Source organism: Phymastichus coffea, unplaced genomic scaffold, assembly GCF_024137745.1.
Source record: "Phymastichus coffea isolate CEN01 unplaced genomic scaffold, Cenicafe_Pcof_1.1 PCOF00055, whole genome shotgun sequence".
NCBI lineage: Eukaryota > Metazoa > Arthropoda > Insecta > Hymenoptera > Eulophidae > Phymastichus > Phymastichus coffea.
This window is the reverse complement of record NW_026706866.1, coordinates 1,437,737-1,459,166: the sequence shown is the minus strand read 5'-3', so window position 1 is coordinate 1,459,166 and position 21,430 is coordinate 1,437,737. Positions and strand designations below refer to the sequence as shown.

At 51.4% G+C, this 21,430-nt stretch overlaps 1 protein-coding gene across 2 annotated transcripts in view; it reads left to right on the top strand.

Annotated features, from left to right (window-relative positions):
- LOC131666005 (tensin-1) overlaps nucleotides 1–21,430 on the top strand; it is a 109,098-nt gene that overhangs the window by 37,287 nt on the left and 50,381 nt on the right. For both annotated transcript variants that reach the window (XM_058938318.1, XM_058938319.1), the window contains exons 2-3: nucleotides 679–787; nucleotides 1,516–1,553. In XM_058938318.1, the coding sequence (XP_058794301.1) occupies nucleotides 679–787; nucleotides 1,516–1,553 (147 nt within the window). The remainder of the gene's footprint in view (nucleotides 1–678; nucleotides 788–1,515; nucleotides 1,554–21,430) is intronic.

Sequence of the window (21,430 nt, the reverse complement as noted above, 5' to 3'; positions counted from 1 at the left end):
GGAGCTAAGAAAGCAAATAAAACAGTCAGTTAAAATTGATTCGAGCGTTGGGGCAACGACAGACCAATTAATACGCAACAGGCGATATTATCATCTTGACTGATTTTATTGATTGCGACAGAAATGAAATATCAACGAGCGATCATTCCTTTGCACCATCTGCCTTCCTTGTTTAGTATATATACACTCAATCAATACCAAAACAAAACGACACTTTTGTATAGCATAAATTACAACTTGCAAAAGAAAGCAAGCCGAGTGTTTGCGGAATGTGCTGGATTGCGTGCGCGTAATTACGAGCCGGTAATGCCCGGGCTTGCGAGACCAATAATTCCATTTGATTTTTTGTGATAGTGTAATTTTTTAACTTTTTCATTTCGTGTTACGAGATTTTCTCTGCAGATTAAAAGAATGTAAATCCGAATTATATTGATCGAACATACAGTTCATATTAAATGTATTTTAGGCAGATCAAGAGCTTTCTGCTCTTCCGCGAGTCGGATTGTTCCAGAATATGTAACTGCTTATAGTTGATGTTGGCAAATAAGTAAATAAATATAATATGTAATTAAGTTTAAAAAATTCAACGAATCTACGTATATTGATGTAAAATAATGAATTCGCGTAGAACAAATGCTTTCGCAAACTCATAGTTTATATATTTTCTTCTATTTACAGAGCGACTTTGAACCACAATGTCACGTTTTCCGTACAAAACGACTGCGCAAGCCCCGACCGTGTCAGCTCTGTCATCAGGCGGTGATAAAGCAGGCATCCAGTTGTCGAGGTAAGTCTTTACAAAAGCAAGCTTACGCCGCGAGTCGATAAAGTAGAAAACTATGGAAAGCTCCAGCCGGAAGTCGTTTATTCAGTGAACATATGTATGTACGTGCTTGTTCTTAATTGTCCTGATCTCTTGTTAGAACCTATTTTTACGGAGCAACGTATGTCGGAGTTTAAAAAATGCCTCGAAAAACAAAACAGATAAATTAATTCCATCTAACGATCCACCTATCTTGCTTTGTGGGCTAACAGTTCATAACTTGACTTCTAGATCAAGATTCTATCGCGATACCTCTCGTAAAAGTGAAAAATATAAAATCATATCTTTTATTCAAATAAATAACTGAAAACCTGTACAGGCAGCTGCTTCGTACATCTCGTTATTCCCATTCAATTTTGAGGTTTTGTAAATATCATCGTCACCCGAAATTTTTTAAATAATTTCAATTAATGCATGTGACTTTGATATTTAGAACAAATATAAAATTAACTAAATAAAAAGAAATATTCAGGGTAGCTCCTAATTGATCCAAGAAGCGTTATTAAATCAGATGTATAATGATTCAAATTGCTTGAGAATAATGAAATCTGCCAAAATGACGGTAACTTCACGATTGCTCAAAAATAAAAAATATAAGTACATTTGCTTCAATCGATTCTATTCATGTTTCAGCACATTTAAATTCTATGTTTGTACCACGTAATTAAAAGGTTTTTTTTTCGTTGTTCCAGTGTGCAAATACATCTGCCACAAGGCGTGCGAAGATAAGGTTTGTTGATTGAATCCAATACTAAGAAAATCTGCATGTTTGTTCATTTTCCTTCTTGGTTTTGAAGCATTTGATGGCTCGAGCTCACAGAATTCATTATTATGCAAGTGCAAGTACTGTAAAAAGATTTGGTTTGCAAATTGCGAAAAACTGTAATATTTTAAGCTTTGGAAATATTTTCGCTTCACCGTCTGAAATCATTCGATCTTTTTTTAGCAATATGACGTCGATAGGCAATAGTCTAACCGCAAGAATGAATGCGTAGCCAAGGCTTGCAGGGAAATTCAATTACTTGCTTATGTGATTAGGAAGCTAATAATGTCGATGTTTATAAATATCTGGAAAATTAGATTTTAAAAAGGCAAATAACGTAAACAGCGAGACGGGGAGAATAGCAGTATGAACAAATAGAGAGCGCAAGGCGTGGGCGACAGTCTGCGAGTAATTCGTTACAAGTGTTGATCTGAAAAAAGTCATCGTAAGTGCTTTATTTGCTTGCGAGTGTGTATGCGTGTGTTTACAACGAGCAGTAGCTTTCACGCGGAGGCACGCATAGTCGAGTGAGAACAAAATATTTCAAGCCCAAGGCAAACACTCGATCTGCGAAAAGAGGAAGCGAATGTGGCAATGAACAGCTGAACGATCTCGGGAAAGCGGTTAAAGTGGATGGCTGGCGGACGTTGCACGTACGCACGCGCGCGCGCGTCAGAGAAAGAACGCACCGCAAACCAAAGATTTCTGCTTCTTCTTCTTCTTCTTCTTCTGCTACTTCTCGTTTTTCCTTCGTCTCAGCGGCGTGTTTTCCTTTTTCGCGCGCGCCAGTCGAGCATAAGAGGAACTACATCTCGCAGCGAGTATGCAAGCTCGCGGCGCAATCGTCGCGGTCTCGCGAGAACCACGCACTCGACCACGCGAAATGAGAAAACGACGTGCGTGCGAGAGCCTCCAGACAAGCTCTCTCGCTCTCTCTCTCTCTCTCTCTCTCTCTCTCTCTCTCTCTCCTCGAATGAGAGGCCGGCACGACTGCCGCAGCCGCCTCGACTCGGCGCTGCTTCCTGCCTGTTTGTTTACGCGATTGTCAATTACTCGAAATGCGCAGTCTTGTAGCGGGCAATTGGTTTTGCTGATTATACTTTAGGAAACACTATTCGTTCTCGCTCGCGAGTGCGTTTACCGTGACTGCTTGCTCCTCGTGTCGCTGCGCGATCCGCTGCTCAGCCTTTCTATTTGAATAATTATTCACACGCTTTTTCGAGAATAATTAGCTCCGTGAGCCTCGAACACATTACCGTAGTGCAAATGGCTTGTTCACGAGTTCGTACGCGAATAAAAAAAAGCGCATTCGGACTTACTGAACGATCGCGACTGTTGATTAAAATGTGCCTTGATGTACTTGCTATTTAAAAGCTTGTCCCGCTACAAAGAGAACTTACCGAGATGCCTGATGAAATTTTTAATATTCGAACTCGTCAAAGTTGTCCGAGCTCGTATTATTTTCTTTTCGCGGGGCAAAGATTCGACGGCAAGAGAAAATTGATCGTGGCCCAGAAAAGTTTGAAAGTCAGCTTTGCCCGCATCAGTCCTACTTCTGGGAACGTTGACTTTGTCATCGGTTCGTTCCAAATTGCACGCGATTCGAGAGCGGAACCTTTCTTCTTGCTGCAGCCCCTACTGTGCAGCCGCGAGCAGTTAAAAGTTTGAAATCGCTTGCGGACATGTCGCGCGCGAGAACGGTAGCTGGAGCGATCTTCGATAGCGAGCGAAGGGCGAGTCCGTTAGCGGCGGAGAAGGGGGAGGGACTGATGCCGAGAGAACGTGAGAGAGCGCAAAGTCGTGTCGGATTTTCATTGGGTTTTTGCCTCTCCCTCTCGGGATCAGCCTTTTTCTCGCGACTTCTAAAAGAGCTGGCGCTTTGACGTCTGTGTTACTAGTGTACGTAGCTATATGGTCACGCGTATAAATTCCAATACTCCGCCGGTCGTGCGCGCACTCGTGTTTACAAGAGGGACATCAAGATACAGACGGGCGTTAGTTTCGAGCAGCTTCAAACGGAACGATCGCGATTGTCGATGCAGCCGCGTCGCAGGCGCGAAGCGTTGGCGAGGCAGCGGGGCGAACGAACGCTCGGAAGCTCAGGGCATCGGCGGGGAGCGAACGAGGACAGGCGGCAGTATGCAGGCGCGATGGCGATCCTCCGGGGAGCCGACGACTGCGACGAGCGGGTGGCGTGGTCGGCGCACGTGTGACCTTCGCTCGCGTAACACAGATCGACCGCGGCCGGCGGCAGTCGCACATATGTGGCGCGGCGAATCCCGCGCGCGAGAAGGAGAGCGACGCGATCGACGAGCAGAGACGAGGGGGGAAAGGCTAATTCTCGGGTCCGGCTGCGGAGAGACAGCCGCTCGAGATGACGTTCCTACTCGTGACCCAAGCTCTCGCGTTTTTTGCAGCGGCGACGGCGGCGGCGGCGGCGGCGGCGGCGGCGGCGGCGAGCAGCGCTTCCCACTGCCTATCCGCTGCTTCTGCGATCGATCTATCGGCGTCCCCTGTTTCCTTCTCTCTGCGGCCGGAGCTGCGGTGGCTGGCGCGCGCGCGCGCGCGTGGGTTAATGCCAACGCAGCTGCGTCTGGTTTCGCCGGTTCTTGCCGGCGCGGCTAGTTTGCCGCGCGGAACCCCCGCTATGGTAAGCGCGGCTTTCGTACTTGGCGAGGACGGCTGCGCCGTGCTGCCGCGGTCGATGCTCTCCACGGCTTTTCTAGCCTAGCGGATGCTTATCGGTACACACGAGAGGTGACATTGTTGCATGTCGGCATTTTTCACAGCGCGCTGGATCCTCATTGTCCACTGCGCCGCTACTAGCGGTGTTTCGAGCTTGTGCGATATAGTTAGATCCATTATCCAAAATTATTTGACGAATGGTGGATGACCATGATATTTGCAAGAAGCTCGAAATTGAATGGGATTAACGAGATTTACGAGGCGGCGGCCCCATTTGTCAGCTCGGCAATGGCTGCTCCGGCTCCGACTCCGAGTCCAGCTTGTGCTCGTGTGCTCGCTTCGCGGCGATCCACCCGAACAATTACAGATGCCCAAGACTGCTCAAATTTTCTCGCTGACGCTGCGCAAGCAGCCTACAGCCCGAACGACGTAGTCCCCGTGCGGTACATCGACTCGCATTACCTCGGCAGACTGCAAATTAGGGGGCGAGCGGCCCAGAGCATTATACGCTCGCTCGCTTCGACGCGGATAGCACACGAAACTCTCGTCTACTAATGAGACAGTGCGCAATGATGAGGGCCTGATAATGCACCAGCGCACCGCGGCTAATGATAAGGATAAGTGCAGTCTCGATTGATGAGTGTGCCGGACGGATTGAGAAATTGAAACGGACTCGTGCAGCAGCGCTTTTGATATCTCGTCGAAGCTCTGCTGCCTCGAGGTGCCTCCGGTTCGAATTTGCGCTCGACGTGAGACTTTCGTCCTCAGCCCAATTGCTTCTCTTTATTTGACAGTCAATTTGGCCCATGCGAGCGAATCATGGAGATGCGACTGCGACACGCAACAGATTGAGAAGTCGATAAGTTTGTTGGATCTATTCGAGTTGAGTCGTCTCTCTCTCTCTCTCATGTACATGACAATCATTGGACGGAGCACGCGCAGCCAGCCGAGATCGCGTGCCCACTCGATATGCAGGACTTGGTTTCACTTGAGCCATGAAGCCAAGAGTCCTTGAGCCTTCGGATAGGGCACACCCTCCCTATGGCGTAACGGTATACAGCACGCGGGGTCGTCGCGAAAGAAGGCGAGCGAGCACACAATGCCCGGCAACACGGCGAATGTGACAGAGGTGGGGGAGTAGGAGGAGGAGGAGGAGGTGGCGAGCTGCCGCCACGAGATCCCAAGGTGCGCGTGCACAAGAAGCGTTGGGTGCGCGCGAGGAAAAAGTAGGCGCGCGAGCACCTCCAGCCTATGTACGATCGCGTCGTGGTCGACGCGGCGCGATGACTTCCTTCTCGGTAATCCAGAGAATCGACGCCGGCCGGATGAAACGGTACACGGCCAGCCTTTCAGCCCACCTTCGCCGAGGAATCACTTGGCTGACCCCTTCACGCTCGTGCTCTCTGTAATCGGAAAATCAGTAGATAAAGTCGAGTTGGCGCAAAGACCGCTGGCCACGAGGAACAATCAGTCCCTAATGGTACTCCTGCGCCAATAATTGCAGCTGCTACGAGCATCGCGCACAAGGATTTGGTCGATTTTTTCATCAGCATCAATTTCCGAGATTACGCGGGACTCCGCACAACGTCCAGCGCTTTATTTGTCAAATAATCTATTTCCGATAATTAGCCTGCAATCCAACGGTTAATGGGATTGATCCCGCGGCTTTGTCGAATTGTCAAGGGCCTTTCTGCAGCAGCGGGCACATCAAAGGTCTGCGCACGTCTGTGTTCGCGCCGCGCCAAAAGCAAACAAACGCGACCTATTCATCGGGGCTCCCTCGACGAAAAAGAAGAGGCCTCGACCACACCCTTTCACGCTCTGGCGTCTAATCTCGACGAGGCAGAGTGTAAATGGGGCGCACGAAAGACAACGAAGCGAATCACAGAGGGCTACTCGACTGCTGCCACTGCCTACCTACCTACCTACCTACCTTCCTACCGACTACCTGCGGTCCAACGAGCGCGGATACCCACACCACGCGGAGGCGAACGCGCGCGCGCCGCGGCTCAGCCTCGCGGTCGTCGCCGCCAACTCAGTCAGCGAGCAGCGCTCCACGCCGGAGGACGTCTTTGGCCATTGTTCGCCGGGCCGACGGCCACTCCGGGTACAGCGATTGCTCGCCAAACGCGCGTTACCTTTGAAAACAAAGCCAGCAGTCGAAGCGTTCCTTGGCCAGTGCTCCGGTCGGTTATCAACGATCCGCAGCAACCAGTGAATGCACTCGAGCGCTGGCGGGACGATTACTCAGCGCTCGGGCGCTACGCAAAATGCACCAACGGCATCGAATTTGCAACGGAACAAAAGTCGACGTTACGCCGAGCGATTGTCTCTCCTTCTCCGGGCAGCCGAGGGGGAGAGATAAGCCCGCGTCTCCGGCTCGCTCGGCGCGCTGCGAAAAATCGCTCGATACACAACTGGCATTGCGCGGCGAATGAGCGGCGCGCGTGTGGCGCATGCCACGAGCGGGAGAGGCGAACGAACCGAGGAGAAGAAGAAGAAGAAGCTGCGATCGACGCCGGCCGATAGCTTTGATCGTCGTCGGCGGCTGCGGCGGCGGCAGCAGCGAGCGAGCTGCGTGGAACGCCGGCCAGCGCGCAGTGCGTAGCGCGACCGCCGCCAAATAGTGCGCCAAGTGCACTTCCGTCTGTCCTTTTGCCGCTCTCGAGATTCCGCGGTCGATTCGACCGAGCTTCCGCGCTCGACTCGTGGTCCGCGCTGCTCGCGAGAGCTCCGGAGATGCCGGCAGTGGCGGCGAGCGCTCGGTAAATGTTCGCGAGACCACGTGGGCCGGAGGCGCGCCGACAGGTAGCTGCCGCCCGGCGGCGACCTTGTGCCCCTGGAGCTCGTCGTCGAGGTGGTGGTGTCGGGCGCGGAGCTGGCAGCGCCCATCCGGACAGCAGCAACGGCATAACGGAGGTGAGCTCAACGCGAACGGTCAGCGCTCCCGTAGCGGGGTACATGTTTATTACCTGTCAGTCCAGTCCCGCGATTTTTGCCCTTTTACGGTGATAACAGGTCTAACTTGGCCTCTCTATCTGTCCGTGCGGAGCAGCACTACTATTTGCCTTGACTTTGCGAATGGCTCCGCTGATTATTCCTCGCCAACTTTGCTCTTTCGATTTTCTGCGTGTGCTGAGGGATGAAATCGTCAAGCCTGATCGGACCTCTTTTTTGTCGCTAACAGTGGACCGCGTGCCTTGCGTTTTTACCTGTCAGCAGATTTATTAAGTCATTTTTACTTAACGCGAGTCTGGACAGCGTCAGACATTTCGCGATGCGTTTCACATGTTTCCGTCGTCAAATTGATCGCTTCAATACAGATGTGAATATTACCGAAGTTGTACATACACACGCATATATATATATACATGACTGGCGGATTAGAAAAATAGCAGTAATTTTGATTAATACTCTAGAAGGCCAACCATAAAACTCCCGATGAGGGCGACTGGTAGATAACAGCTCTTCATTCGATACACAGTGGCGTAATTTGTTTGGTATCTAATCTGCGTAGCCAATAGTTCAGACAAGTCACGAGGCTTCCTGTAAATTGCCTAGATTTCACAATGGCGAGTTGAACATTACGAGGTGGTGCCGCGAATTTGTACCTCTTTCTCTCTCTTCTTTTGTCCCTCCGTCTTTTTGTCGCGAGCACAGACACGCATGCAAGCTTTCAGTCTGAGAGGGAGTTCGTAGGTCTAGCTGACGCGATAAGACGGCTGATTAGATAAGCGAGATCTGCGGTGCACGCTCGCGACAGAATTCGCGCCTTTTAAACTAGCCCCGTAACGCGGTGTATTGTTGTACGACGGCGTCCTGCTAAAAAATCAGCGAGAATAAAGGGCTTTTATGCCAGCGCGCGTGCACGAGAGGTATGTATCGCTGCATATGGGCATAATGCCGCTGCTACTATAATACAGCTGCGGCCCGAGCGAGAGCGAGTGAGAGAGCGAGAGAGAGAGAGAGAGAGCTTCCGGATCCGATCGAGAGATGACATCACTTGTACCAGCGAGAACTGCGCGGCTTATCGCGATCCACGATGCGCATATTTCACACGTACTAAAGCCCACTAATTCTGCCGTTATGCACATCATGCCTCCTTTTGCTACATGAAACTCGTGATTTTTCGCGCAGGCAGTCTGCGAAGCGCGCCGAGGGAGGCTCGGCGTTGCATTTGTTTATTTGTCGCGGTTAAACTCATTAAACTGGCAAAATAGAACTGGCTAAATAGGATTCGCGCGCTGGCAAATGAACTTGGAAAAGGATCAGGGTCGCATTTGCAGAAACGAGACGCGCGAAGACGTACAAATAAGCTGTAGAACCGAGCGTCACAACATCCGCGGATTATTCTGCGGGCTCATTACTTATAATGCGAGTGGCGGCCCACACGCGCGCGACACCCTCTCGCCTTCTCCCACCTACGCCGAACCGAATAAGCCAGAGCCAACTAATTGTCTCTGGTTTACGGTTGCTTCGATTTACAACCTATACACCGGCCATTGCCTCCCATGCCGCACTTTCGTGGCGATTTATCTGCGCGCAAGCATGTCGCGGCCCTCATATGTACACTACTCGCGATTGTATCGCGTTATCTGCTCGCGGCGGCCTCGCTTTGTGCTTTGTTCCCCCCCCCCCCCCCTCCCCGTCAGCTTGCTTTGCCTCTCGCTTGTATCTGCGCTTGTATCGATCATCGTTTGACCATTCGACTCCACTATGCATCGGAGGTCTGTATTAAAACCTTATAATTTCATTGTGCAACGGGCTCGATCAATCGTTTGCTCGCAGTCCACGAAACTATGCTTCAGAGCCCACGGGAATGGCACTCGAAGCTGTTGCAGCGCGGCATTGGCAGTAAATATTGATATTTACTGCCAATTTAATCAAATCTACCGCGCTAACGAGATTTGCGCTCATAACTCATTGGCTTCGTTTGTACTTTTTCCTCGGGCAAATGTACAATGCTCTTACGAGTGCCCAGCTAAGACTCTCGTCGACTTGCAGTCACCAAACCACAAAAATGTCGAGGCAAAAAACGAACGGACGTTCGTTTATTATTCAACAATGGCGCTCTCTTGCGTAACGTTCACTCGGAATAATGTCTCATAGTCCCCGGACGGATTGGTCGTAATACAAAGTGGTCGGATCGTGTCATTGCATTTGCATAGAATCGTTAAAAAAGAAAAGAGATACTTGGTGCCGGCTATTAGTAGTTGCGGGACTGTCTGCGGCCGGAAGTGCAACAAGATAAGGCTCGTGAGCATTCGAGACGTCTGCGCGTCTAGCGGCGTGAGCAAGGGACGAAAAAGAAGGCCGACTGCGGGTATTGATTTGTTTGCAGCCTTACGCGTACCTCCAGATATACATCGTTGCGTGCGGTCGAATCTGCGCGCTTTCCTTTCCCTTCGCCTGTTTGCTTTTTCCACGTCCTTTCGGAGCCGAAGTTTGCCGGGAAAAAACGCCGTGACCGTGTGAATGCCTCGGCCAAATACAGATTTCCGTGTAATTAGTAAGTTGGAGTTGGCGCGACCAGCACGTAAATCAATTGTTCTCGCTCTTGGAAATGTTTACGGGCCGTCGTGGTCGTGGTCGTCGGAGGCGCGCCCGATAAGCCGGGGAAAACTGCCGCGGATATCTCGCAGCGCGGTTGGATATTTATGCCGCAGTCAGTCCGCGTTCAATTTATTCGCCACAGATATAATTCGTCTCCGCGCCTTCTGCTCTGCCCTGCCTGGCCGAGAGCGTACCTGCTTCTCTTTAAGTGGGCAGCCGACCGGAAACGAGACGGACAGCGCGGATTCGCTAATCCAACGGCCATTTTCAAAGCGCCTGCATTCGTGCAATTAAACGCTCGGGGCGATATAAGCACCTCGTTTGCCGCCTGTTTAGAGGTGCTTCGATTTATAGCTTCGTTATTACGCTTTTCAACGTTGCTTCGCGTTACTTATTTATTCTTGTCTAGTCGTAAAACCAAAGTATACATTTGCGGAGAGCATCTGCGCGCAATTCGTTGAGAAAACTCTGACGTTTACTGAAAACGGCAGTTTATTGGATTTGCTTGGGACGGCGCAGTCTTGGCTTACGAGCAATTAACGACCGAGACAGGGCAAGTCTACGGGTACGAATGGCAAGCCGCAACCCGTAAGAGTCCACTTAGGTACTGGCACGTGTGTCCGCTGAAAATCTCAGAGCGGAAGCCGCGCGAGTGGCAAACGACCCGCCTCGGAATTGACTCGTCGTGGTGTAGCTCGAGTCACGATCGCGCGGCGCTGCTCCTGGTTAATTCAAACGTTACTCGACTCGTCGGCTGCTGCTGCTGCTGCCGCCGCCGCCACTGAACCGATTTCAATGGACGCAAGTGTATGCGCGCGGCAGCGAGCGGACGGCTGCCGCGCTATTAGCCTGTACACTCGTGAAAGATCTGCACTGCTACCGTCCGCGATGAATTAGTCATGGGCCACATCGCTAAATGTTAATCGCCGGCGGCGTTGCCGTAGACAGAGGACGCCGCGCGCAGACGTCGGGGGCAGACAAAACGTTGCTCGCATGCGACCAGCACTTGGCGTCGCTGGATCGCAGCTGCGCGCATGAGGCGACGAGCACGAGGATCAGCGTCGAGGGGATCGGCCGCGGGGATCATCCACGCGCTCGTTTACGGCTTCATTTGGCGCGGGGCACGGGCTCATGAATTATACAGCGGACCGACGACATTCCCATGGGCGGCGAGCGGCTTCGCGGTTTCGCGCCGGCGAGCGATATCAGCAGCCGGAAAAATGACGAGCGCACCGAGAAAGCCCGAGAAATGCTAATGCGCCGTCGGAGCAGGCCGATCGCTCTTCCTGCAAGATAGTCGACCTTCCGCGATCGGCCCCCATGCCACACTACCATTCCCAGCTGCCCTCGCCGTGATTACGGAAAGCTCCTGAGAATGCCGTGCTCCGCGCTCGTAACCCGAGATTGGACCCTGTCCTTTTCCTCTTTTTACCGATAAACCGCCGAGGAATTTCCGCGCAAATCTCGAGTAAACACTTCGCGCTCGTATATAGAAACGAACCACCACCCATCTTTTACGGGGCGTCTTTGGATCGACTGTCGTCGGCTGGAGGGAGGCCTCGCAACGAGCGATTTTCGCCGAGTGAAATCTCAATATTCGTGATGCTATTTATCCAAGACGATCAAGCCAGTGCAATGCATTATATCACTTGGCCGAGTACTTTTCTCGATTAACTGCAAGGCGACGCGCTGATTTATAAAGAGAAAGACCAGGGCATAATCGCATTCCTCTCAACTTAAAGAAAGAGCTATTGATCAATTGGTGCAGCGCCGAGGTATGGAGTATGGGCGCAAACTCTTGCGCTTCCTTGCGCTCTCTCTCTCTCTCTCTCTCTCTCTTTCCCGATGCACATTTATCCGCATCTCCAAGTTTCTTCCTGCAGCGCGCGCCTCTCTCACTAAAATAAGTGGCTGCCCTTGCTCCAGACTCTCGGATAAGTCGTTGCCCGTCGCCAACTCTCGACGATGAAGATTTATGAACTACTCCGCTCGAGCAATTCACTGAAAAGTCCAACACTCGTAATTACCAAGGAGTAAGTTGTAATATTTATCGAGGCGGTCGGTTATCATCCATTTTCAAACGTCGCGTCCTGATTCACCATACCATCCGCGCGTTCGATCAAATACAAAGTTCAAAAGTGCCAAAGAAAAACAGTTGGCTATCGGTGGAAGCAAAGGCGATGCGTGTCAGAGCCGAAGCGGTTGTGATTCGTGACTCCATTACGACCAGACGGGAGGTCCGAAATTTGACGGTAAACGGACAGCTCGGCGCCGCCAGTTCGGCATGTAAGCTCTAATCGCATCAAATTGTTTTGCTGCGTGTTCGACTGGCTGCGCATAATAGCCGTTCTTCTCACGACTGCCGTCGCCGCCGGTCTGTTCAAATTAAAATGTTCAATCGTGAGCAACTAATTCGTGCTAGCCGAGCGTAGCTCCTTGACGAGGCGAATTAGGCTCTCCCTCTCGATTTCCATTCGAGCTTTATATTCGGCTTTTTCCTTCGCAGCAGAGCCGAGTCAATCCGATCCAACTGCTCTCGAGAGACTTTCGATCTCGCGTTCGTAGCGGGAATGCCAAGCAAAAAGTGGCCAGCAAGAAATAAATTGTTGAATAATCTTCAATACCAGCCGGTCTCTCGTAATCGAGGTCATTTTTCTATCAGGCCAATACGAAAGCCAAGCTTTCACGGCGTGATATACTGTTTATTGATTGTTATAGACACATGCCGCGAGCATCGCACCACTCGATTGTGCTCGCGCCAAAGAAAATTCTGCGTGCCATATCGAAAAATCACTGTGGCAGTAAGTAAGTGCCAGCGCGTGATGCTTTATGCACTGGCAAACCAAAGCCCCGGCTTAAAGGATAATCTGGCTGGACATAGTAGCCACTGGCCGCGCGAAGCTCCTCTCCCAATATCGCCTACTCGTGATCCTCGGCTGTTAGAGGCGTTTAAGTGCATCCTCGGATCGCAATCAGCATTAGCGCGGCGGATATTATCGTTGTGCCGAGCCTCCAGGCGGTGCGCCGCCAATTTACAGCCGCGCCATGAAAAGAATCAAGGCGCGCGCGCGCGCGCGAGGAACAAGCGAGTGGCGTGGCATTTATTTAACGTTCGAGTAATGAGCTACACCCGTAGTGCAGAGAACCAGCACCCGAGGGAACGATTCTCTGATCGAGCGTTTTTCAGTCTTTCAATCTGTTTGCCGGAATTGATTTTCTCGCAAAATCAAACGATTATTTTAGGCGGCGGGACGGTAGTAGCAAAGGCCAACTCTTTGGATTTTCCCATCGACCCGCCAATCCGCTCGTGAATTAATTAAGCTCGTGTTCGATGCTTGTCTTTTTTTCTTCGCGGCGTCGTCCCGTGTCCGGGCTGAATGGGAGCAATGAAGCGTCGACTTTTGGCCCAAGCGGGTGTGAAGATGGATTCTTGGAGACGGTCGGAAGGCACTGCTGTGGAATAATAATAGCCAGTATCTGCTGTACGAAAGCGCGAGCGTCGTTGATTGCAAGCATCGCCTTGGGTAATGCGCCTCGCATAAAAGTGGCGCGCGATTTATTCGTCCCAGCGTAACATTGCTGCGTAAATTATCGAAGGGCCGAAGCGCATATGAATTCATTACGTTATTCGGCGAACAACAAAAGAAGCAATTAGCGGCGCATAATAAAAGGAAAAGAAAAACGAATAACAGTTTGCGCGCGAATAAGTTGGACGAGCTTTGTTGGAGATGCGACGGCAGGGCAAAAAAAGGTGGTTGGCCATGGGCCCGGGGTTCGTATGCGATTTGCACATCTCACGTTTATTACGTGTTCGCGTTTGGGTTCCGTTACAGCCCAGACCGAGGATAATTGCTAATTGCAGGTGGGCCGCTGCTAATTGCCCCGGCAGTCGCGTATCCACCGATCGAGAATCGACGATCGAGCGCACGTTAGGACGCGGCCAAAGGCGCACGGGAGAGCGCCGCGCTTCCGTCTGGAGACTGAGACGCAAAGAACACGAGGCACAAAGAGATGTATATATATACTAATAAGCGGGAAAGCCGGCCGACATCGTAAATCTGTAATATACTGGCCGTGCGCTTTGCGCTTTACGGCCGCGACTTGCATCACCGCCCGGCAGCAGATTCGCCGCGGCGCAATACAGAATGGGCGTGTGTCTGTCGGCGCGTTCTCGAGCTCGGCGACCTTGAACGAGCGCGCCGCTACCAGAACAACCTCGCACTCCCTCTCTCTCGGTCTCCGATGCTGCGATGCAGCATCTTCTCCCTTTGCCGAGTAACGATTCTCGCCGTGCGGGCCGGCTTGTCTTATTTCACCACGTTATAGAACGGGGAATAGTGCGCGCCAATTTGTCCAACTTCCGAACATAAGATAACCAATCGCGTTTCGGTTATTACTTTTGGGATTCCTTCCGGCCAGCCACTGCGACGCGCTAATTTATGGGAAATGGGCATGCCCCCTCGCAATGGGCTCTGTTCGGAAAGCAAGCAATCTGCATAAAGTCTCGCTGGCAGGAAAAGCCGTCGCCGATATAAAAGGCACAACTTCTTACCTGCAGCTGTGGGCATAGAAACGGCGAAAATTTACGAGTACGAGGGCCGTAAAACTAAAGTCGACGAGTGTCTGTCCGATGAGTCCTTAACAGTCGAGGCTCTTCGACTTTGAGATAGAAAATAGGTGGAAGGCTATATAATCTCGGTGTCCATTTGGGTCAGTATGTTAAAGCTTATCGCGCGAGTGCCGAGCGGAATGCAGCGGGTAGGACGAGTTCGGCTCGCCTTATCGATCTCTCAGGAGAGTGGCTTTTATAGCCGGACACGGGGGAGGATTTCTATCGGGTTTAATTAGCCTTGGCGGGCCGCTGACCTCCATACCCCGTGCACACGGGCGCGCGCGCACCGAGATCGGCCACGCACCTTCGGGGCTATATACCGAGGGAGAGAGAAGAGCGCGCGCATAAATTTGAATAATCTCCAGCGAGATGTTTTCCCCTAATTGTAGCTCGCGCGTATGCACGTACGCGCTCCCGCTGCCTCGCACTCGAGCTGGCCTGAACAAATAGCCGATCTGCTCCAAAAGCCTCCCGCTATGCTAAGTGATTCTCAGGGCTCGCTCTAAACAGCCTTTTTCTCAAGATAGCGCTCCGAACATCGCGTACTGTTTGCTTTACTATAAAGTCTGTCTTCGCCATACTTGTAACATCCCTATATCCAATAGTTGTAGGCTAGCGCATTCTTTGTAATCTCTTACCGCATGGTAGTAGCACACAAGAGTTGATTTATTTGCATTTGATTGATTGAGAAATATTTATATTGTTCACAGGTGAGTCACAAAGAACCTCATTCCACAGCATTAACTGTCTTCATCGCGTAAGTTCCATTCATTTTCATGGATTTACGAGCTGTTGTTTCCGCGCTACTCCAGACAGGCGCGGAACAATCGATGCTTTCAAAAAGGCAAGCGCTGGCAAAATGACACGAGGGCGAGAATTGTAGGTGATCCCATAACCGACGGACGTTCGATCGGCCGATGTTGCCCCTCGTACATCGCTAAAGCACGGTTCTCCGAGAGCCCGTACAGTCGCACGAGAGCATAGGTATAGGTGGCTGGGCTTTGTGCGCGCGGAGCGCATCCATGCAAACTCGCGCTCCATCGCCGGTCTGCCGCGTGCTCGCGGCGCGGCCGCCGATCGACTCCGATAAACCGAGATCGTGCCCATTAATATTTAGCCGGGTAGCGCCGTGCGCCTAGACGTGTAGCCACCCAGACTCTCGACGATCGACGACTTTTTATCTGAATTCTATTGAGCGCGTCGTGGAGCGCCGTGTGCTTTCGGCGTGTTTGTTCCCGTGTACCGGCATGCGATTAGAAACCGATAGTGCCACGAGAATCTATTAGCTCTGGTCGCATCGGCGGAACAGCTGTCGACTGCGCACGTGTCTCTTGATATGACGGTCTTCCGAATGCTATCGTCCGCCGTAGTTTCCATATCGGTGGCGCGCGATTGCTTCGCGGAGTCGCGCGTGCTCGCAGCGAGTCCGGCGCAACGCGCGTCATAAATAGCGAGGCGCACACGAAGGCGCGCGCGCGTTTTAATGATAAAGCCGCGGCGCACGGGCGCGCAGCGGCACGCACGGAGCCGCGGCGCGGACCGATTTTACGAGCGGGCCGCTTTGGCGTAATAATGGCTTCGCCGGGAATGACCGAGTTTTGCGCGCGCGAGAACGGCTGGAAGGCCAAGATTTCCGCGCTCGTTGTTCGCCATCTCCGTTGTTATCGGCTTGGGCAGTGGCCATGTCGGCCAGCAGGTGCACGCGGTTGCCTTCACGAGAGTTTACATCGGGGTCGCGGCGAGGGAGCAGCGGAGGGCTATTGACTGTCGCTACACATTAACGGAGCTATCCGGGCTACGTCGTGCTAATCTCCGAGGTTTGCTCTCTCGCACATCAAAGCGAATTTGACGCTGCGTCTACTGGCGAGCAGAGCCGAGAATCGTGCACACAGCAGAGGACAAGACAAAGCCTGGAGACGTCCGCCGGCGTTGTGTTTGCACGTTGGTGGCGTGGTTAAACTATACTCGTTTAGAGAGTGCGCGGCTGAGCCGTGGGACACGCAGTCCATTCCTCCTCTTCCTCCTCCTCCTCCTCCTCTTCTTTCCAGGCTTTGTGCGCTTCGACGCGCGCTCGTGGGCGCGAGCCACGTACGCCATGAGCTGCCTGCTTGCGACTTTCTATCTTTTGTGGGGACACAGATATTACGTGGATGCGCCAAAGCTGCACCGCAGACCTATCCTCCCACTCCACTCCAGGGCCGCTCCGCTCTCGCGAGTTCTGTTGTTTAGTGCGCTTAAAGACTCGTGCTAACAGGGGAAGAGCAGTACCTTGCTGCGCGCGGCTCTCTAACCCTTTACCGATATTACTCGGCTAGACCGTTTTCATTTTCGGTTATTTTTTTGCCGCTTCGACTAATGAGAAATCTCGCTTGATGGACATTTTTACGTGCTGCGCTCATTTTCATATTCCGGCACTTTCGAATTTATGCGGCCGCGAATATCACGTATCGTCTTATATCGATTTTCTGGAGCTCACCAGTCGCGATGTTCCCATGAGGCCTGACATTTATAACGCGCGCAGGCATTTATAGGGCGATAAAAAGATTATACTTTAACATTAGCAGGCCGCAAGACGTGAGTTAAGCATTGGCAGAAAGTTGACGAGATAAGAAGAGACTTTTCACAGAAAATCGTTATTATCCATTCTGATTGCTTGTCTCGACACGAAAAGTCCATTCGGAAATTTCACTCGAATATATTATCGTCGTATCTTGATTGGGCAAAAGAATATGCCAGGTGTGGGTGCCTGGGCACGACATGGTTTTACCTATATACCTACGCATCTTATAACGAAAGATAAGATACTCCGGAATCGCGTTAGAAAATCCGATTAGATCGAAAGTTATTGGAATGATCGGGCGTCCACTAGAAGCGCTGTTCTTTGAATTTTCAGCAAAGTATATATTGCGATTCGACTAGTGAGTCGACAAACTGAGCAATCGCAAAAAATAGCCCGCGACACTCGGACAGGATGCAGGCAGGTCTTTCAACTCGCGTGGAATAAAAGACGATAGATAGAGGTCATGAAGGGCCTTGGGCATGCGATCTCGCGCGCATTCAGCTTCTACGTCCTCGTGCATTATTCATAATCAAATGAGCTTGATCGGGTTGTGCGTGCAGCAAGTATTACGCGATCGACTCATCATCAATCCTCTGCCCCCCCCCCCTCCTCCTACGCGGGAAGATCAATCATGGCCCAGAAAAAGAGTTGATCCGATGATCGATTCGATCCCGTGCCAACTCGCGCGACCTGCACCTCACTCGAGCTTGTCGGCAAGTGCGCCCTACAATTTGAGTGCTTTTGAAATTACCAGCCGTTCGTATAACTTGATCGCCACGGGGAGCCACGATAGTTTCATTGCTGAGCTTCCGACTAGGCTATTCTTTGCCCATGGCAATGCTTCCGTTGGCGCAGCATCGTCGGCTTTGTTAATTAAATTACTGCGTCGACTGTAGCTTTCCAGTTACTGGCTCCGGGTCAATTCTCGAATAAATGACAGCTTGTTCAGATAGAGATTCGGGGAGAGTTCGTTGCTGCGATACTCGAGACCCGAGGATAATTGCACGCGTGAGAGCAATTGCGCCGTAATTCTCGTGACACTTTTATTGTATTACGGGAGTTGCATACTTGTCAATCGATTATTAACTTTTTTTTTTTCGGGCGATCAATTATCCAAATGTATCGAAAATATGGACAAGATTACAGAAGTGAATTGGCGTGACTGGTCAAAATCCCATGGACACGCTTTGAAGGTTCTCGCGATCGATCGATCGAACGTAAAAATTGAACGCTGCCGTTGCACGGTGTAGTCAGTCGAAAAAAAAGTCAATTACCAAGGGATCCGTTAAAGAATTGAAGCTACTGCGTCTGACCGATCGCGGTTGTTACCACTGAACAATTTACCTCACACGTGGACACAGTTATTCCTCCATTTGTCTATAAAATTTTTTTCCACAAACAGAAAATAAAGACCTGCTTCACCTCTGAAACTAGACACCCGCACGATCGAAAGATGGAAATTCCTTGAGCCTTGTACGGTGAATATTGTGACAAGACTGGCCCAACACGCGAGAGGGGATAACGGATTGGAAAAACGAAGAGGCCTCGATAATTCGAATGTTTGGCGGAGACGAGGGGAGCGAGGACTACACGAGTACAAAGGCACACACAAACGCCATAAACGACGCCATAGGTAGAGATTGGAAAAGCTAGCGCACGATCGTTCATCTATATACATGAGAGCGCGCGTGGACGCAGTCTTGAGGAGAACAACGGCAAAAGCAGCAACAACACAACAACCCCTCTCGAATCTTAATCTTGGCAGCGCACGATAATCTCTCATGAGCGAGAGACGACAAAAAGGAAGTCGGCGGAATAAACAGTGAAAGAGAGACAGCGAAAGAGAGAGAGAGAGAGAGAGAGAGAGAGAGAGAGAGAGAGAACGGACGTGCAGGCTCTCGACGTCTTCCGCCCCCACCGGTGCGGCGACTCGGGCTGGCTAGCTGGTTGGCTCGCCGCGTCTAATCTGCGGGCTAGCTGGCGGTCGCAGCTTCGATCATCGGAACCTGTAGCGCGTCGAGCTGCCGCGGCGACTGCACCGGACCGCGGAACTGCGAGAACAGAGGAAGCCCGGCAAAAATGCGAGCGCGGTATAAAGCGCTCCTCGCTCTCGACTCGCTGCAGAGCCGCAGCGCACGGGAGGGAGCGCGCGCGCGCGCGGCCAGGAGGGAGAAACTCACAAAGCCGGCCCAACTCGCGCATCGACGACCGGCCTCGAGAGCTGCAGTCGCGATACGTACGCCACTCAGTAACCAGCAGCATTTTACCGGCAACTAACCGTGAGAACAACATTCGACAAGACGCGCGCGCGGGTACTTCTTTTTTCCGCGCCGCCTCTGACAAGTGGCCCCCTGTCTTCGTCTGTTCTGTTCTGTGCGCGCCGCATTTTTTTTTTTCCCTTCCTTTTTTTCTGTGCGATCTCGCCGACGCGTTCTCTGCTCCGACGAACGAGTGACCCACACCTCCTGCCGCCAGAAAGTGCCAATGTTTTGATTTGTGCCGCGCGAATCAGTGGTGAAGTGCCGCGCGCCAATGGTTTCGAATTCGAAAAAAACGAAGAGCACGCCGCTTGCTCAATTAACGAGCAGCTCGTGCGCTAGATATTGTCGACATTGCAAGGCTGTTTGACGCAAATTGTTCCTAAAAATACCTATGACAACTCGCTTCTTTGGCTCGATTCGTGTTTTCTCTTTAAAAACTCGTCCTGTTTTTTTCCGCACTGCGGCCGTTCATCAAATTTACAATCTACAGTGTATTTATTCACAGAGATAAAGGCGCGGTATTTCGTCTTTCGGGTCTCTGAAATGATGGCAGATAAATTTATCCGACGCTGATACTGCGGTCAATAACGTGACAACTGTGATGCTGGAATACGCCTTTCATCGATCGCTTGCGAATGATTCCGATGAGCCACGTAATAAAAAGAAAAAAAAAAAGAAAAAAAAGAGGAACGAAGTAGCGGGTATTGAGTTTGAAAATCGTAGCAATCTTTCATAACTGTGCAGCTTCCGGCGTCCAAAGTGAGAGGTGCGCCGCAGCGTAGAAAAAAAAGGCGTAAGTCGATGGTCATCGATATCGATTTCTCTCTCCACCTCCGCACTTTGCTTCTCTATTTTCATTCTGGCGTCATTTGCCTGCGCTTGCTAGTGCCGATTCGTTTTACTGGCAACGGTTTCGTTTGTGAAGCAATTTGACGTTCACTGTCAAGCAACGAATTGTACTCGCGCGCTCGCACTTAGCAGGTAGAAAAGCGAAATCCTTGGCTCTAATCAGATGTATAGAGCTGATAAGACTTGATAAATTGTGCCGAGAGGCCCTGACGCGGAGTAAACAGAAACAGCAATTATAACACTCGAGAGCAATTAGCGTAGCGAAACCACACACGTGTACATGTTTTGCTGTCGCTCTGGCTGGTGCGGATAAATTTCAGAGGGGCGAGTTGGCATTCGCCTCGATAAATTGAGCATCGAGCGAGCGAGAAAGAGCCCCGTCTGTGTCGGAAGCACGCGCGGGTACGTCGACTGACCGACCGGGCCCCGCGAAAAGTCACGCGCGCGTCCACCGATATATAATATACGGATATGCGCCGTGCGTGCTGCCAAGTTCGCGCGGCTCTCTGCGATCGGCTCGCGATTACGTAAGCCCTGTTATTCGTAGCGAGCGACAGCGCGGCGCGTACGCTTCTTTTTTCGCGCGCACGGAGAGCCGCGCGAACTTCGAGAGGCTGCTGATCGCGATTAACGACCGCGGCGGACAGCAGACGACGCGGCGCTCCGGACGCCTCGCGTTACGTAAGCGGTGTCTTCGTTTTCCCCGTCCGCTTGCGCGAGGAAGTCCTCTCTCTCTCTCGAAAGTAAACGCGCTCCCGAAGGCGAAAAATAAGCACGATTAATTCGCGCGCATAAATCAGTCGTAATAGACGGCGGCGAGCCGTACAACAGATTATTCGATACAAGAGCCGCCGCTTGCCCAACACTGAACGCGCCGATTAATTTATTATTTCAATAAATGAGCTTTGGCGCGCGAGATATTATCAAATAATTAGCACGCTCTCCATCTCCCCCGGCAGGAATATTTCCAAGAGCTCGGATCGCGCGGGGAACTTAAGAAAGAGAAAAAAAAAAGTCCGTGAGCTTTATCTGATTATACTCTTGGTGCTGATTTGCATGTACGATATACCCAGAAAAACGCGCCACGTGCTCTCTTACATCTACGCTCGTCAACAAAGCGAGACTCGGTTTCCACTGAAATCTATCCAACGCGACGACACATTAATTTCCATTTGAATCATCGTCTAAAAGCATCCTAGATCCCTCGTTATTTCCCATCGGCGTCTCGCGCAGCATTGTTGTTACGCCCCCCCCCCCCCCCCTCCCATCTTTTTTTTGGACACACGTGCCTTTCTCGACCCAATTAATTAGATCGCAAGCAAAA